General features: G+C 41.8%; 1 protein-coding gene across 1 annotated transcript in view; it reads right to left on the bottom strand.

Annotated features, from left to right (window-relative positions):
* The window catches only part of LOC134303704 (LHFPL tetraspan subfamily member 7 protein), an 85,838-nt gene that overhangs the window by 39,228 nt on the left and 26,756 nt on the right, over nucleotides 1-19,854 (bottom strand). The window contains exon 2 of the mRNA XM_062989178.1: nucleotides 19,459-19,597. Coding sequence (XP_062845248.1) covers nucleotides 19,459-19,597 — 139 coding nt within the window. The remainder of the gene's footprint in view (nucleotides 1-19,458; nucleotides 19,598-19,854) is intronic.

Genomic DNA, 19,854 nt, shown 5'->3' with positions numbered 1-19,854 from the left:
AGCAATTCTGTTTGCACTGGATCAGACTAGACAATCTTTTGTCTTGTGTAATGATTGTCCTTTTGCATACACGATGTTTAGCAAACGCCAAGCGGGCTGCAGAGATGGTTGTCCATCCACGGGAGTTTTGAAGCTTCTTTAGAGTCCAATTGAGTTCTAGACACATCTCAAATTATCCATAATTAAGCATAATAATTAAAAGGGTCTACATATTTTCTGAATCCATGATAATATTTAGACATTAGAAATATGTGGACACCCAATTATTACAGGTTTTTCAGCCACGACCACTGTTAACATAAATAGGTCATGTGACAACCTGACCTCCACCCTGCCTTTCATCAGAGTACTGGTTTATTATCTTGAGTAGTAATTTGGATAACTTACTATTATTTATATTATTTAATAAGCACATTTGGACACCATATTGCATCTACATTAAATATGCAATACTTGAGCAGCAGATTAAGTAAACGGACGCCAGGATCTGCAAATATTTAAATATATTTTCTTACAACAGTAATAGGAGTTGACAGAGTAATAAAGTATGGTGGTCCAGACACTAATAACACAGGATTATAAAGCACCACTGAAGCATGCAAATGTTCTGGGACGCACGCCGTACCAAACCCTATTACGGTTCTGTTACTGTGACGTCTTTTTGGCGCTGGGACTGATTCGACTAATTCTATCCTGTCGTTCTGACAGTTTAAACCGTAGATGCCAGTCATTCCCTGTGGGCGTAGTATTATTATAAACTGATATGATAGTATATAAACACAATAAAGAGAAAATGATGAATGAATAAATGAAGCTCTAGCCTGGGGGTACAGTCCGCAGCTTAGACTGAGAGAACAAACTTGGAGTGGTTTTCATTCCGGACATGTTCCTCGCCTCAGGGTGTAGGTGTACTGAGAGGAATGTTTAAGAAAAATATCCGTAATCTAAACATATTTCGGTCGTTTTTAGGAAAACCCACTAACAGGTTGCGCCACCACTGACATCAACACCTTTTAGATCGTTGTGAAGGAATTCTGGCCCACTTTTCTCGGCTTCATTGGACGGTGTTGTGTTTTTGAGCATTAACTGCCCATTTAAGGTCTTGCCCCAGCATCTCAATGGGATTCAAGTCAGGACTTTGACTCAGCAGCTCCAAAACCTTCATTTAATTTCTTTTGAGCCTTGGACTTGCTTGTTACCCTTAAGGCAGACATTGTCCTTCAGGATTTTCTGATAGAGAGCAGAATTCATGGTTCCATCAATTATAACAAGTCATCCAGGTCTGGCTGAAACAAAGCAAAACAGCCCCAGACCATCACAAACCACCACCACCATAGTCTTTAAGCTAGAGTCCGAGTCAAGTCACAAGTCTTTAGGCTAGAGTCCGAGTCAAGTCACGAGTCGTTAGGCTAGAGTCAGAGTCAAGCCACAAGTCACGAGTCAATATAATAAACACAATACATATATTGGAAATGTAGCGTAGAAATAAATAATATCTAAGTTCAGATAAAAAACAACAGATTAGCGACTGCCGTTTTACTTAGTGCCTTTACTTTCCTAGTCATTGTGCAAATGAATGTAATTTCCGTAACAAGAAGGTACCAGTTAAAAGCTTCAACTGATACATTTTGTTTTCTTTGCAAAATCCAAAACACAGCAAAAAAAATCATAACCACTGCTTACCTGAGCTTATGTTCTTCCAGATGCTATTAAATTTATAAGCGTGTGTCCCATTAGGAATACAATCCGTTATTTTGTAAATGTGCTTATAATTAAAAACCTCCAAACCTTTCCTGGTTGTGAAGTAAAACACGAACTCATTAGAAAGCCAATCAAGCGTTTCATTGACACATCATCTGTGTGACGCAAACTGAATAAACGCAAATAACAGCACTTCTTACTGAAAATTCAAATCAGAAGGTCTGATTGGTTCAGAATGCGCTCTTTCAACTGTTTACATCTCATAGAGAGCAGAATTCATGGTTCCATCAATTGTAACAAGTCGTCCAGGTCTGGTCAAAGCAAAGCAGCCCCAGACCATCACAAACTACCACCATGGATGATTGTTGGTTTGATGTTGTTGTGGTGGAATGCGGTGTTAGCTTTACGTCAGATGTAATGGGACCCAAGTTCCACATTTGACTCCTCAGTTCACAGGGAAGTATCCCAAAAGTCTTGAGGGTCATCAATGTATTTGGCAAATGCGAGATGAGCCTTTGTGGTCTTTCCTCTTCCATTGTTTTAATTGTATAATCAATAAAGTCCTCAGTGGGTTTTTGGTCGGCCAACCATTGGAAGGTTCACCATTGCTCTAAATATAAGTCTTCTCCATTTGTGAATAATGGCTCTCACTGTGGTTCGCTACAGTCCCAGAGTCTTAGCAATGGATCTCAGAATCATTTTTTCTCGTAGTCCACACACGTCATCATATGTCTCCTACTCAACAACGGCTTCTGTCTTGCCACTCTGCCTTAAAGACCTGATTTATGAAGTGCTGCAGAGGACCTCTTTAAATTGACAAAGCAATTAAAAAACAATAAACAAAATCGATTCAAATCGTAATAGCTAATAGCTAATTAAGTTCTAGACACATCTCCTTTATCCAAAGCGACTTACATTACAGTTACAGTATACATTCTGAGCAAGTAAGGGTTAAGAGCCTTGCTCAAGGGCCCAACAGAAGCTACCTGGCAGTGGTAAGACTTGAACCAGCAACCTTCTGATTACTAGTCCAGTACCTCAACCACTAGGCTACGTCTTGCCCTCAAAACAGAAAGAAAAGCCTAATCACTTCTTCAGTCTTACACACTGCTATCCGTGATCAGCCACCCCCTATGCAGGCGTCTCGACCGGACAGCAGAGGCCGCACTCGGACCAGTGACGAGGATCCCTGTTTCAGCCACTGTCCCTCTCCCTACAGACCCATAGCGTATCATGCGTCTGCGTAGGCGCCCGGCTGGCTGATAGCACAGCTGAGATGCGAAAATGTGATTGAATGTTGTGCTTTGTGTAACTGTATGATAGTAGACACCACGATAGATCAAAAACCTTGATACTGTAACGCACACCAGGGCCACGCCCGGCCCATTGGCTGTCCTCAACCGGCCCGTATAAGGTCACTGGTAAAACTGTACAATTTACTGCTTTTTCAATTAATATTGAGCACAATTAAGTCCCGGCCCTCCACAACAGTCCCAGTTTCTCATGTGGCCCCTTCCCTGGTGTACCATATGGTTTATAAAACAGTACCTTTGTTACATTGTGTATTTAAATCCTATTCCAAAACTGCTTTTCTAGTTTCTCCATCATATTGTGAGCCGAAAATGTCAAAAACGACCCTGTTTTCCTCCTAACAGATGTCAACCGTGGCCTTCGCGTTTCAACCGGCGTCTACTCTTTAAAGGCAGCCACGAGTCAGGCTTTGATCCGCCGGCAAGCAATGAATAATAAATGTGTTTTTGAAGGCCGTATGTGCTCTTACCTATAATCTCACACACATACACACACTTTAAGTGTACTTTTACAGAGACAACTTGATCTTGGCTTAAAGGTGGGATGGAACAAAGTCTTATTAGGAGAACATCAAACTTACATTGTATCCTCGCATCCGAGGAGCGTATATTTGGCTGATACACACTCCCTCCAATGCATGGGCAGTCCGCCGACCCCTTCTTGTTTGGCCGTACTTCTGTGGATTCTCGTGTGAGGCCAGTCTTCCACATGGATAGTCACACACTGTACAGACACCTCAGGCTACTAACCAAGGTCCATCCAAAGCATCAAAACCCTACCAGACTAGTGGCCAATTTCGTCTGCTGCAGGCAGTGCCAATTGTGCCTGCTAGGGGGCGTCCACCAGTAGAAGAGCTAAGACTCAAATTCAGTTTAGAATCACAGCGCTGGTGTTCAAGTCTCAGCAGTACCACTGGCTTGGCTGGGTGCTGAGTTAGAGGTAGGCTGTTTTGGGATTTTAGGGATTGAAATACTTTTGATGCAACAGCGACTCCTACTGACTGGCTGAGACTGCGGCACGAGCAGTGGAAGAATACATAAAGCATAGTGTGTTCTTTCATGCATGGCAAAGCTATCTGTGAGTATCCACCACTGTCGGGTAAAAAGTAGCAACTGGTGTGAGCGAGCGGTGTTGTGCATGCGACAGATGTCCTGAGTGCAATGGGGAATTGGAAACGACTAAATTCAGAAAAAGGGGGGAAAGAAACATGTTGGAAACTTATTAAAAATGTGGAAAGATCAAACACTTGTATTAAAATCTAATAAAATAAAAAATATAATTAATTATTTAATAAAATACAAAACAAGCAATTATTTAATGAAGTAAAAAATATAATCAATTAATAAAATAAAAAAATATTTAATACATTTAATAAAATTTAAAAAAACAATCAATTATTTAATAAAGAAACAATCAATTATTTAATAAATGTAATAAAATAAAAATATAATCAATTACTTAATAAAATAAAAAACAAGCAATTATTTAATAAAATAAATAAACAATTATTAATAACATTTTTAAAAAATTATTATTTAATAAAATAAAATTATAATCAATTATTTAATAAAATTAACAACAAATATTTAATACATTTAATAAAATGAATGTAATGTGAAAATTACAGATAAATTGCATATTCCATTTATTTTAAGGCTACTTGAGGTCACTTCTACAACCCCTGGCAAAAATTATGGAATCACCACTCTTGGAAGATGTTCTGTCAATTGTTTAATTTTGTAGAAAAAAAATAAATCACAGACATGCCACAAAACTATCATTTTTCAAAATATCAACCTTCTGGCATTAAGAAACAATAAAAAAAAAGAAACAAATATAATAGTTGTGGTCAGTCACAATTGCTTTTTTTAGATCAAGTAGAGGAAAAAAATATGGAATCACTCAAATCTGAGGAAAAAATTATGGAATCACTCTGTAATTTGCAGTTTAAAAACAAAACATCTGCAGCAGATTAGATTTGCTAATTATTCTTCAGTTTAAAAAGAGTGCTTACACCTCGGAGAGCTGTTGCACAAAGCAGATTGTCATGAATCATGGTTCCAACACAAGATATGTCAGTTGAAACAAATGAGAGGATTATAAAACTCCTTCAAGAAGATAAATCATTGTGGAATGTCGCAAAAGATGTTGGTTGTTCCCAGTAAGCTGTGTTTAAAATCTGGACCAAGTACAAACAAAATGGGAAGGTTGTAAAAGGGAAGCATACTGGTAGACCAAGTAAGACATCAAAGCATCAAGATAGAAAACTTAAAGCAATATGTCTTGAAAACAGAAAATGCACAACAAAACAAATGAGAAACAAGTGGCCGGAAAGTGGAGTCAATGTCTGTGACTGAACTGTAAGAAATCACCTAAAAGAAATGGGATTTACATACAGAAAAGCCAAACAAAAGCCATCATTAACACCTAAAAAGAAAAGAACAAGGTTAAAGTAGGCTAAAGAAAAGCAATCGTGGACTGTGGGTGACTGGATAAAAGTGATCTTCAGTGATGAATCGCGAATCTGCATTGGGCAAGGTGATGATGCTGGAACTTTTGTTTGGTGTCTGTCCAATGAAATTTATGAAGATAACTGCCTAAAGAAAACATGTTAATTTCCACAGTTGTTGATGATATGGGCCTGCATGTCGGGTAAAGGCACAGGGGAGATGGTCTTCAATAAATGCCAAAGTCCACATTAAAATTTTGGACGCTTTTCTTATTCCATCAGTTGAAAGGATGTTTGGTGATGATGACTTCATTTTTCAAGATGATAATGCATCTTGCCATAGGGCAAAGGACGTGAAAACTTTCCTTCAAGAAAACATATAATGTCAATGGCATGGCCTGCAAATAGTCCGGATCTCAATCCATTTGAAAATCTCTGGTGGAAATTGAAGAAAATGGTCAATGACAAGGTTCCAACCTGCAAAGCTGATCTGGCAACAGCAAGAGACAGTTGAAGGCAGATTGATGAAGAATACTGTTTGTCATTAGTTAACTCCATGCCTTAGAGAGTTTAAACCATTATAAAAGCCAGAGGTGGTGCAACAAAGTAATAATGGTGCAGTGTTTTCTAATGATTCCATAATTTTTTCCTCAGATTTGAGTGATTCCATATTTTTTTCCTCTACTTGATCTAAAAAAAAGCAATTGTGACTGACCACAACTATTATATTTGTTTCTTTTTTTTATTGTTTCTTAATGCCAGAGGGTTGACAGTTTGAGAAATGATAGTTTTGTGGCATGTCTGTGATTTATTTTTTTTCTACAAAATTAAACAATTGAAAGAACATCTTCCAAGAGTGGTGATTCCATAATTTTTGCCAGGGGTTGTATAAGTATGATGTTTGCTGGTGTAAAAAAAAAAAAAAACCATAAAAAGACAAACATTTATTGAACCAACACCGAAACGTCCTCCGTCTGTATTCGAATGCAAATTTTTTCAATAAAGTTGATGAGCGGATATGAGTTCCTGCATATAAAACATGATATAAAAGTGCGTTCGAAGGTTAGCGCCGAGGTAAGCGGCTAATACGAGCCGACATCACAATAACCGAAACTAATAAAAGCTCTTCTAGCATCCAAAGCGCAATATTTATGAGGAGGGACCGAAACGGGAGCGTGATGCTGCATAAAACTGCAGCATATAGACTTTTATATAAAGATCTTAAGCAACACGTACGCTGCTGCATTACTGCCCGGCGTCTGGATGCCTGGATGACCAACCACATGGGACACGCCGTACGTGAGGAGATGAATGAAAGAGAAACGAGTTCTTTTAGGATTTGGATTCGCTTCCAGACTCTCTGTTTTCTTTCTGAGAGACGGATATAAGCCGACAGATGAAGCTTGGAATGTGTCTTTCATGTGTGTTTCGGAATTCAGTTAAAAATTTGGTGCACAATTAGGACCAACACATTCCAGACATTTCTTGAACTATTTACAGTACTACAGTACTTTTGTGAGTGGTGGAGTGGAGGAGGGGTTGCCGAGGTCCAATTGGGCATTGGGGGGGAGGAAATGGGTTTTTGCTGTGTGTCAACTTGTATTAATATGTAAATGTAACATTGTTGTTGTTCTTCTTTTGCCCTGCCACATCTCAGCTCTGCTACCGGCAGGCTGGGCGCCTACACAAGCAACAATTGGCTCGATCGTAGGGTGGATGCCGGTCGAGATTCCTCATAACTGATGCAATTACGACCTCTGCTGTCTGATCAATGGTGTCTGCATCAGAGATGGGGGATAACGAGGATCAGTGCGTGACTCTACATGTGTGTAAATGATCCACATATAAACTCACCTCTTGCAGGTGAAAAGATGCAGTCGGGTACTGCACACTTCGGAGGGGGTGTGTGTGTTAGTCAGGGCTCTCCTCAACCAGGAGTGGAGGTCAGCAATTAGGTAATTGGATATGACTAGATTGTGAGACAACTTGTATAATAAATACAACAGACAGGAATCCCAACAACCCTCCAGTCCCTCCATTGGACCCTAACCCTAACCCAGTCCCTCCCTAGCCAACCATTGTCCACTAGATGTCAGCTCTGGTGGGCTAGTGTGTTTTATCATTGCACCACCCAAGCACCCTTATTTCATATGAATAATTATCATTATACCAGCACCCTAACCCTAACCTAACCCTAACCCTAGCCCTAATATAAAAAAATCTTACTGAACTCATTATTAATTATTATGTCTCCTGCAGGTGCACTTGGCACCGACGCCCGGACTAATACCATCACCTACCAGATCAAAACAGAACATGACATTCCACTAATCCGTGATTTTATCTCTCCTGTTCACGTCGTTCTTTTTTCAAACCCCAGAAGCAGTAAAGCTGTCTGTCAAACCCTATAAATAAGGCTAGCGTTCCCGTCGCAGCACGACCGACGTTTCTCTCTGATTGCGCTCTACAAAGCGGTGTTGTGAGCTAGTACTCCCCTTTGTGCTGACAGGCTAATCACTCTATCATCATTTATAAGCGTGTAGCTCTTTATACCGTCCCCGCTGCGCCACCGTCGGACTCGGCGAGGAAGCCGAAGCGCTGGCTGATTGGACCTGGGCTATTTAACCAGCAGCGGTGACTGAGTGTAAATGATAATGAGCTGTCGATGCCGCTTAGTGTTTCGTCCTCGGTGAGAATGTCAGAGTGAATCATGGTCCGTCAGAGTACGGGTGATAAAAACAGCTTTCTGTATTAGGGTAGTGGTGTAGTTGTTTTCCTTAGATATCATATATACACCGACAAGGCATAACATTATGACCACTGACAGGTGAAGTGAATAACACTGATTATCTCTTCATCACGGCATCTAGTAGTTAGTGAGTGGGATATATTAGGCAGCAAGTGAACATTTTATCCTCAAAGTTGATGTTAAAAGCGGGAAAAGTGGACAAGCATAAATAAGAAAGAACAAGAAAGAATAAGAAAGAACAATGGCCAAATTGTGATGGCTAGACGATTGGGTCAGAGCATCTCCAAAACTGCAGCTCTTGTGGGGTGTTCCCGGTCTGCAGTGGTCAGTATCTATCAAAAGTGGTCCAAGGAAGGAGCAGTATGAGGCTGCATACCTGCAGACCAGTTAGGGTGCCCATGCTGACCCCTGTCCACCACCGAAAGCGCCAACAATGGGAATGTGAGCATTGGAACTGGACCACGGAGTAATGGAGCAATGGAAGAAGGTGGCCTGGTCTGATGAATCACATTTCGTGCGTCGCTTACCTGGGGCACTATGGCAAGAAGGCGAGCCGGTGGATGCAGTGTGACACTTTGGGCAATGTTCTGCTGGGAAACCTTGGAACCTTGGGTCCTGCCACCTATGTGGCTGTTACTTTGACATGTACCACCTACCTAAGCATTGCTGCAGACCATGTTCACCCTTAATGGAAACGCTATTGCCTGATGGCTGCGCCCTGCCACGAAGCAAATATGGTTCAGGAACGGTTTGAGGAGCACAACATTGAGTTTGAGGTGTTGACCTGGCCTCCAAATTGACCAGATCTCAATCCAGTCGAGCATCTGTGGGACGTGCTGGACAAACAAGTCCGATCCATGGAGGCCCCACGTCACAACTTACAGGATTTAAAGGATCTGCTGCTGACATCTTGGTACTAGATACTACAGCACACCTTCAGGGGTCTAGTGGAGTCCATGCCTCGATGGGTCAGGGCTGTTTTGGCTGTTTAGAAAATATTCTGGTCCTATATAAACACAAACATTTTTCAGCACTTCGGAAAGAAACTAATAAGAAATAAGGAACTAATGTGCCATAACTTTCTTGAGCGTTTCTGCTGAATGCTTAAACAGGAAGACGGAGCGAGTCCCTGGAGAGAGCACGCCTCCTCGTGCTTCATTATTTATAGACTTGAGGTGAATCACTACTCAAACCACTGCCTGCATCCTGGCCAAGTGCCCTGCACGCTGGCATTAAAGAAAGTCCCTGAGGAGAGAGACTTGGTCAAAGTGACTGAATAGATCTGACTGGGTTGAATGTTCTAGTTCGTATTGTCTTCTTGCTTTTGACCCCTTTTCTTTGCAATATAGTCATATCCAATTCCCCAGAGAGATTAGCTCTTCTATTGGTGCAGACCCCATCCCAGTCCGAGAGACTATCACAGGGACCCATTGACATGAGTGCAATTGTTGACCGCTACTTTTCACCTGCCGGAGTAGGGGTCCCACAGAGAGCAGCACTGCTTACAGAGAGTCACATACTATATATATATATATATATATATATATATATATATATATATACACACACATGCACTCGGTGGGTAGCACTGCACCACAGTAAAAAGGTCCTGGGTTCGATCCCCTGGCGGGGTGGTGTGTGGGTTTCCTCCAGGAGCTCCGGTTTCCTACCACAGTCCAAAAACATGCAGTCAGGTTAATTGGAGACACTGAATTGCCATATAGGTGAAGGGGTGTGTGTATGTGTGTGTGCCCTGCGATGTACTGGCGCCCCGTCCAGGGTGTTACTGTGTGCCTTGCGCCCATTGAAAAGCTGGGATAGGCTTCACTTTTAAAAAAGTTAGTGAGTATTTTCTTGTGGACGTTTACTCTATTTGCACCTCATTTGGATATGCCCCAATTTTTATGCACTATGGCGACCTCTGTCCGCCGCCCTTGTCGGCCAAGGAACACCACAGGATGGCAGACGGTTCCTCTTAAGTGTACAAACACTGGCTGCATCCTTACAGCCAGCTTCAAACGTGTCTATTGAGAGTCTGGGCAGGCCAGTCTCTGTGGTTATAGGCTATATAAGGGTATATATGTGTAACAATGGGGTAAAAATGGGTTGTCTTGTGTTACAGTATATGACAAAAGTATGTGGACACCTTTCCAACTTGCTGATTCAGGTGTTTCTGCCATATTCCTTGCTGAAGGTTGTATAAAATCAGTTTTATAAGATAAATGATCTGCTTTTAACTTTGTTGCACAAATTGGCTGAAGGTCCGTTCTTGTTCCAGCATGACTTAAACACATATAACTAAGAGAAACTTTCTCTTATTAAAGCAAAGCCTTTGAAAAAGCTTGTGCACGTCTAAAAGATAGATTAGCACTTAAGTAGGCATAAGGAGTCCAATCTGATAAAGGACTAATTAATAAACCACTTTCACTAGCGGTCCAAGTACTAATCTCCAAATTTACAGCAGCCGAGATCAAACACGCCAGTTAATCAGGGTTCAAACCATATCAGTCGATAATAATGCAGGAACGCTGTATATTACCCCAGTCTTCTACCTCTACTGCAGGGGTGTAAAATGCCCACAGGATTTTAAGGCCGTGTTGAGAAAATAGAGGTCGCGCTTTGAGGTGAAGCTGAAATCGTGAAGAACAGAAACTATAAGGTTTTAGTTCTGGAACTTTAAAACAAAGTCGGTCACCCGGGAGAGTCTTCCTAATTCTGCATTCACACGGAAGACAAATAAAAGCTAGACGACTGTGAGTCGGCTCTTTCTAACCTCCAACAGCTGGAACGTTTATCCTGGTGAATGCTCAAGGGTGGGAATAGGAAGGTTCAAGTTCCCGGTCATGAATACAGCAAAACGTGCAAAAGGAGGAGACGGGCGTGTTCGTTTCCTGAAGTTTTGAATGCTTTGAATGCCAGGATTAATCACAGAGGTTGCAAGAATTAGAGAGTGTTTAGCATGAGCCTGCGTTTAAATGAATGAGTTTGGTTTACTGGTGCATTGTCACGCCGGAGGTACCCTTCCTGGGTGTTGCCATCTAATTGTCTGTTAGAACTCTTTTTGAATGCTTTATATTAGTTAAAAACAACAGTGGAATCAGGGCGGCATGGTGGGTGGCACTGTCTCCTCACAGCAAGAAGCTCCTGGGTTTGATTTCCAGCTGGTTTCAATATGGGTTTTCTCCAGGTGCTCTGATATCCTCCAACAGTCCATAGACATGCAGTCTGGTGTGTGTTTGCCCAGTGATGGACTGGTGACCTGTCCTTGGTGTTTCCTACCCTTCGCCCAGTGAAGTGGACCCACCACGACTCTAAACAGGATAAAGCGATGGTAAAACCTGCTGGAGCCTATCCCAGCTTTTCAATGGGCGCAAGGCACACAGTAACACCCTGGATGGGGCGCCAGTCAATCGCAGATACCAGACACAGCAGCGCTGCTGGAGTTTTTAAACACCGTGTCCACTCACTGTCCACTCTATTAGACACTCCTACCTAGTTGGTCCACCTTGTTGATGTAAAGTCAGAGACGATCGCTCATCTATTGCTGCTGTTTGAGTTGGTCATCTTCTAGACCTTCAGCAGTGGTCACAGGACGCTGCCCACAGGGCGCTGTTAGCTGGATATTTTTGGTTGGACTATTCTCAGTCCAGGGGTTGGGGGTGCTGGAGCTTATCCCAGCTTTTCAATGGGCACAAGGCACACAGTAACACCCTGGACGGGGCGCCAGTCCATCGCAGATACCATAACTCAAATTCCATAATTAAACAGGGGGCAGTTACTTTTCCATATCACAGCTGGGTCTGCAGTTGAAACTGATGGTAAACCCTAACCCTAGCCCACCAGTGCTGAGCTGTACTTTCGAATCTCAGCTTACGCAGACATGTGATTGGGTGTTTGTCTGTAAGGGGCGGGACTACTACTTCTACTAACTACTGCAATTGTGGCCTTTGCTGGCTGATCGATCGCGCCTTCGATCCCCAATGATGGGGATGATGGGGATCGGTGTGTGACACTCTGTGCGAGTAACGGATCCCCATAGGAACTCGCCTCACGTGGGTCGAAAGTGGCGTGTGACGGACTCTCCTCGGTCCATAGTGGAGGTCTAGATTAGGAGACAATTGGAGGAGGAGCCGCAAGAGTAGAACAAAAACTGACAATAAATAACGGTCTGTATATTGAAATAGTGGCGCAGGTGTGTGTGTATGTAAGTTCTGGATGTGTGTGTGGTGTGTTTGGAGAACTCCCTGCTGTCAGTGTGCAGCCAGCTGTGTGTTTATGTGTACAGTATGATGAAATGAGCCTGCAACTGCCTGACAAATGATCATCCTGTAGTTTGGTGGAACACGAAAAAAAAAGTTCTTCGGGGAAGTATCTACCTGCATGAGGAGGTTTACCAAACAAATACCTAGAGCGACAAGTGTTGGCACAGCACAGCGACACGGTTTGTAGAATCCTAAGGTCCTGGGGTCAATCCAGTGTTTCAGAACCTGTACTGATTACATTCCTTCGCGTCCAGGTTCGGTTTGGAACCACAGCACCACGACACCATGGACGGGTTATTAAAAATGAATGAATCATTATGTACAGCTAGTAATAGGGTTATGTACCGACTCTTGTGCTACCTCTCTCACTTCAGCAGGGGATTGTCGGCACAGACTGCCCAAGGCACAAGCTTTGACCGGAGTGAATTTGGTGTCCATCAAAGCCATGGGGTCACATCAACCTGCACTGACTCCTAAGGAAACTCTAGGACTGCTGGCAAGCCTACGGTCCAGCATAGGCATAAAGGATCAAAAGATGTTTTGATCCATAATGCAACATACCTCAAATAAAACGGCATTAAAGTAAAATGGTAGCTGAAGAAAATGCTCCATCCTGTGTAGTCCTATTCATAAAAGTCACGGTTTAAATTACATTTAGGGTTTATTTATCAAAATTGTTAATTTATTACACCCTAACTTAAAGATTAAAGTGCTTTATTCAGATATAAATGTATAAGATTTAACATATGCACCTGTTAATAACTTACCAGTGTTGCACTACAACATGAGAGTCAGAAACAAACTAAATATACACAGAGGTTCAATCTATTGGCTGGAACATTTATAAACAAAAGGGTAAATGTATATTTTAAAAAGAGGCTGTGCTGGATTGCGTTACTAGCTAGTAGCGGACCATGACTCTTAAATGGTTAACAATGGGCACCCATTTAGAGGGAAGATATGATTGGTCAATTTCACTGTTATTTGAAATTGGTTTATTTATAGATGGACCACAAATCACCAACGTTCTATCCAGCCACAGTAGAAAGAGACAAAGGGACTTCTTGAATTTAACCCTTCACATGGCAACACAAATTGAACTGACAGGTATGAAGGGTTTCATTGGCTAGATTTATGAGTAGATAAAGTTAAATAAGAACTGCTTACTTACCCTGATTGCGTTACGCTTCACCTCTACCAATACAACCCTCCACGGCTAACTGAGGAGCTTTGCACCTGACACACGCCCCCTCCGACACATATGCAGTACCGACTGCATCTTTTCACCTGCACGAGGCGAGTTCATATGCGGATCAGCCACACCCTGATCAGCATCATTCCCCAACTCAGCCAACAGAGGTCGTAATTGCACCAGTTATGAGGAACCCCGGTCCGGCTCATCCCACCCTGAACAAAAGCCAATCGTTGTTCATGTGGCCGCCCAGCCCAGCCGGATGGCAGAGCTGAGATTCAATACGATGGATTCGAAATCCCTGCTCTGGTGTGCTAGCGTATTTTACCGCTGCGCCATCTGAGCGACGAACTGCTCACTTTTGAAATATTATTTTTAGAATATCTTAGGCCATGATGGTTCTAGCTTTAGTTATTTCTGGTACTGGCAGCACATCAAAATGCCCTCACCTTTAGAACTGCAGGCCTATTGCATGCATTAACTACATCATAAAGATCTGGTCTGTAAATAGTAATACATGATTACTTAAATAGTAATACACTTTGGCATCCATTGCCGTTTACGTAACAGGCATTGAAGGTGTGGATCATCACAATGGTGAGACTCTTTCTTTCTTTCTTTGCGCCCTAAGCACTTCTGCCTATTGACTGCGAAACAAACTTGATGTAATGCGATACAAGTTGGCACCTGATTGTCTCCTAAGTAACACTAGTCCATACCCAATTCAGAGGATCTCTGATGATTACCTACAAGCCTACAGCTTTCCATCAAAGCATATAAGGCACCCTTTGAGCCCCTTTATTATTCTAGGGCTAGATGAGATTTAGACGTCATTGACTTTGGGTCTTTGAGATAGTGTGATCTCATCTATCCAAGTCAGTCCATTAATTATTTGTCCAGTATTGGTTGTAGTGGCTCAGCAGTAAAGGTACTGAACAATTAATTGCGAGGTTAATCAAGCCCGGCCACCATCAAGCTGTTCCTGTTGGGCCCTTATACAGGCACCTATACTGTCAGTCGTCTGCCTACAGAGAGCTTCAATAACTGGGTTTCCATGGCCAAGCAGCTACACCTATGACTCAGATAAACATGCACAATGAAAAGTGTAAAGCTGGAGTGGTATAAAGCATACCCCTATTGGACTTGGGCTCATCTAACACACATTTTCTGAAGGTAATCTGGGTTTGACAGATACCAGGAGAACACTACATACACAAATGCATACAGTTGCAATGCAAATAGTTCTACAATTACTGACTGTAGTCCATCTGTTTCTCTGCATGCTTTGTTTGCCCCTTTGCATGCTGTTCTTCAATGGTCAGGACCCCCACAGAGCAGGTATTATTTGGGTCTGGATCATTCTCAGTACTGCAGTGACACTGACATGGTGGTGGTGTGTTAGTGTGTGTTGTGCTGGTATGAGTGCTGATGGAGTTTTTAAACACCTCACTGTCACTGCTGGACTGAGAATAGTCCACCAACCAAAAATATCCAGACAACAGCGCCCCGTGGGCAGCGTCCTGTGACCACTGATGAAGGTCTAGAAGATGACCGACTCAAACAGCAGCAATAGATGAGCGATCGTCTCTGACTTTACATCTACAAGGTGGACCAACTAGGTAGGAGTGTCTAATAAAGTGGACAGTGAGTGGACACGGTGTTTAAAAACTCCAGCAGCGCTGCTGTGTCTGATCCACTCATACCAGCACAACACACACTAACACAGTGAGAATGATCCACCATCTAAACAATACCTGCTCTGTAGTGGTCCTGTGAGTCCTGACCACTGAAGAACACGGTGAAAGCAGGGTGACTACAGTCAGTAATTGTAGAACTACAAAGTGCTCCTGTATGGTAAGTGGAGCTGATAAAATGGACACTGTGGTTTTAATGTTATGGCTGATCGGTGTGTGCTTGCGTATCTTTCTTGTGTCAACCAGTGGTTGCCAATCACAGGCTAAGCTGTAGCTGAACGGGCCATGCGCCTTCATAAAAAAACATAAACCCCACAGAGTCCAGAGTGTGGGGTCAACAGAGTGTGAAAGCTATTTCAAACGAGGGTCAAGATTAGGAAACGTGAGAGAGCGAGAGTGTAAAAAAGTGTAAGATCCGAGAGAATTGTCCAGAACGTGTACTAATTAGCTCTCGTGGCTTCTTTCACTTGGGCCGAATTTGAAATCGGTGGAGTGGGAAATGTTCAAAGCTTTTCTAATAAGCAAATACATGGGAAACGATGTGTCAGACAAGGAGAGACGTGGAGCCGCGAAATACTAAAGGGCTCAATGCGATTCATTAAAGCTAATATGCTAAATTAACCGAGATTGCAAAAGGCAGATTTTATTGCATGGTGTTACGGGAATCTATTTATTAGTGAGTGAATACTAATAAACTAAATACTCTGTCCATTGATTCTAGGCTTGTTTGACAAAGTTCATGGGTTCAGACCCACAGACAAGATTAAATAAGATTTAGTAAAATGCAATCATGGGTTCTTACAGCAGTACGTGGGCTGAAGAACAACGGACAGATCTGTGGCCTTCCTTTTATATTACTCCAGTCACATTACTGTTTTAACACTTGGGAGACGGACTTTGAAACCTCCATTCTGTGCTAACTGTTGTTTCTTATCTGTTTACAACATTTTACAGCTTACTGACAGATATGTTGCTTATCTCTGTAAGTAATATTAAGCATAAAAACTGAATGTTACCATAACAGGGGTATGCTAAGCAGTAAAAATACTGCACTAGCGATTGGAAAGGGGCTGGTTTACCTGTAGGGCCCCTAAAAGTGTCCAATAAATGCCAAAAAATGTAAATAAATGTATGTGCAGTGGTACCGCTCCCATAATGCGGTCACCTATCTATCTATTATCATGATAAATTGGGTTAATCTTCCAATATCAATTATTTTTCCAATTTTATTTACATCTAGTGTCCCTGCTCAGGTGTCCACATACATTTGGCCACATAGTGTATTTTCAGACACGTATCGAAGCACGAAATGGATTTGGTCTAGAGATCAACTCTTCCCGGACGCGCCTTATTCATCTCCTTTCAGTCCCCGATAATAATATTCAAAGCTCAACAGGTTTCAGTACAAGGAAGCAACAAAATTGAAAACAAATCTGAAAGGTCGCTGCTTCAGAGATTCAATTTTGCTGTCTTGCGGGATAGCTTTGACACGAAGACGTACAGTAGGTGTGAGCGTTGTAGGAGAACGAGGTTCGTTTTCGAACGACTGAAAAGGCGCCATTATAAAATTACACATTTGCTAAGAAACCTGCTGAATTTGTCCACCGTTAGCTCCGTATGATCCATGCTGCAGTCATGCTGGTGAAAAAGAACATTCGCTCTTGTGATCTGAACTACAAAGACATTCATTTTAATGGAAGCAGTGAATGAAACAGGAGCCAAGAGACAAACATAGTTACAAACTGTAGTGTGATGCTAGGAGTAGAAAGGTGTACATGACAGGCTATGGAAATTGCACTTGATTGTCAAGACAGATTTTTTTTTGTCCAGCAGTAACTCAACACAACTGGATAGAACCCCTGTGTAGAAACTGTAACTGTGGGTGGATGGATGGATGGATGGATGGATAGATGGATAGATGGATAGATGGATAGATGGATAGATGGATAGATAGATAGATAGATAGATAGATAGATAGATAGATAGATAGATAGATAGGGTGGGTGGATAGATGGATGGATGGATGGATGGATGGATGGATGGATGGATGGATGGATGGATGGATGGATGGATGGATGGATAGATAGATTAATAGATAGATAGATTAATGCCACTGGCCTTTATATTCACCGCCATAAACCTGGAGATGCCTGCGTGGGTGTTAACAGGTCCAGTTGCCTCACAAATGAAGGCTGCCACCTGAATAAACCCCAATGCGACCTACGAACCTGTGACCCACTCTAAAAGGCCATAATTGTCTCTTTTCCATAACCGTTTCAGCTTCCGTCGCCTCGTCTAAACACGCCGGCAATTTCCGTCTCCTGGCAACCACTGGCGACAATGAGTACTTCAGGGTTTATTCATTAATTTCACCCTTTTCGAGGGCTGTGCATTGTCATGTTCAGTTGGGGTCAGGTCTTTTTATATATGAGTGTCAAAAATGGGACACTCCTGAGATTGGAATGGTGAAAATTCATTTACTAAATAGAATTATTGCTTTAGCTTTAGCTTAACTTCTTTTCTACAGGTCTAAACACCCATACAATATTCTTATGATGTTATTACAGTTTTATTTGCTTTCTTTAGTTGGCAATTGTTAGTTAGCATTGATTATTGTGACAAAGAACCTTCACTACTTCTGCCTGGACCACAACCTGACAGCAGAAGTCAGTTTTGCAGCGGCTATAAGTAGAAACCCTAGATCTTCCACTATAGACATGACCAACTGTGCCATTTAAGGGTTCTGCAGACCTGTCTGCAGGGGTGGGATAGTGTATTCAACTGCTGTGGCACCCAAAAACACCATTAAATGCTTATTAAGAACAACTATAATGTTCTCCAACCCACTGGGATTGATGTTCCCATTGGCCCATATATTGAGGGTTCTACAGACCTGTAGGACCTCTAAGACTTGAAACCAAGAGCTTGTACTCTCTGCAGGGGTGGGTTAGTGTATTAGACCATTAAATGCTTATTAAGGACAACCATATTTTTCTCCAACCCACTAGGATGGATGTTCCCATCCCCACAAAGCCTAACCTGAATTACATGAACACAAAACAAACAGCATCATCTTAAATATTTAGGCTACTCATCTTTATCTCAGAACCATGTTGAGCTGTTTAATATGCTGTGCCTGGATTGATAATATCAGCACAAAAAGAATTCACTAGATGAGAAACCGAGCCAGTTGGACAGGAGCTGTAGTTCTTTCTACACATCACGTCATAGCTAATCATATTACATTATGTGATTCAATAGAGGAAACAAAGGGAAGGTAGAGTCAGAATTGCGGTGTAGGTACTTTGGGCAGTAAATAACAGTAATGACTATGTTTTTTACATAAGCTGTCTGATAAAAATGACTTTATTAATTTTAATAATACTAACATTAATGTCAAACAATAATTATTTATAATTATAATAATGACTGGCTGTAGAATGAATATAACAAATAAAAAAAACTTTTCCTGTCTTACTGCCAGGCATGGCTGGCCCATTGGGGGAACTCTCTACATGTTCATCCATGTTCAGACGACTGCTGCTGGCACAAACCAATCAATAATGCAAAGTGTATCCTCCCTGTACCTATTTATAGACAGCTTTTGGGTCATTTATTGTGATTTCTGTGGGCAGGTGTTGATATTTTTATTGGATGGACAAAGGTCAATACATATTTAAGGAAAATATTACAATACAAGTTGTTCTTCCTAAAGAAAACAGACCAAACGTTAGAATTTTTAAGTTTCCAAATTACCTGCATTTTTGGTGCCCCGTGTGTAGAAAAATGTAAAGCTGAAGTTTTAATTCTTGTTTAGAAACTCAACATAAACAAACAGCAATCTTCTAAATACCAGGCCAGTACCTTAAGTGATATCCTAATTGCTCAGGATCATGAGTTCTAAGTGGCTAAAGTAATGCTTTTCTTTATGAATAAAGGATTGATTAGAGAGTATAACTCATTATTAGCATTCATTTTTATACCCATTGTTGACCTGTCCAACATATTGACACTTACTCTGTTAATATGACTAGGACTTAGTCTTTGTGATGTTGATACTTAACAAATTTACATGTGGTCTTATAAGATTGAGTACTAACCTGAGGCCATCTGCATGTACCCAGCCAGTGTGCAGATCTTTCTCTCGCAGGGTCCACCGGGCAGGAAGATGGTAACAATGGCCAGCAGGGAGCTGACAGCAAGCAGGGCGCACCCTCCGGAGCAGAGCACAGCACTCGTCTGCAAACACATAACAAAACTTTCAGTAAGGTGGACTGCATTGTTGTTGCATCATTACCTTGCACTACGGCAATTCCAGTAACGATCTGGATCAGTGTTCCGTATTGAAAATGGAATAAAGCACAGCAGTGTAACGCTGAATAGAAAATGGCTAAGAAATGCACAAGAGTCTTTTGTTCATCTAGCAAAACATTAGATCTCCAGCATAGAGGATGAATCGTGTCAACCATCACATGGATTTACCTCCTGCTGTTTAC

This window comes from Trichomycterus rosablanca, chromosome 26 (genome assembly GCF_030014385.1).
Source record: "Trichomycterus rosablanca isolate fTriRos1 chromosome 26, fTriRos1.hap1, whole genome shotgun sequence".
NCBI lineage: Eukaryota > Metazoa > Chordata > Actinopteri > Siluriformes > Trichomycteridae > Trichomycterus > Trichomycterus rosablanca.
This window is presented reverse-complemented; position numbering and strand designations above follow the sequence as displayed.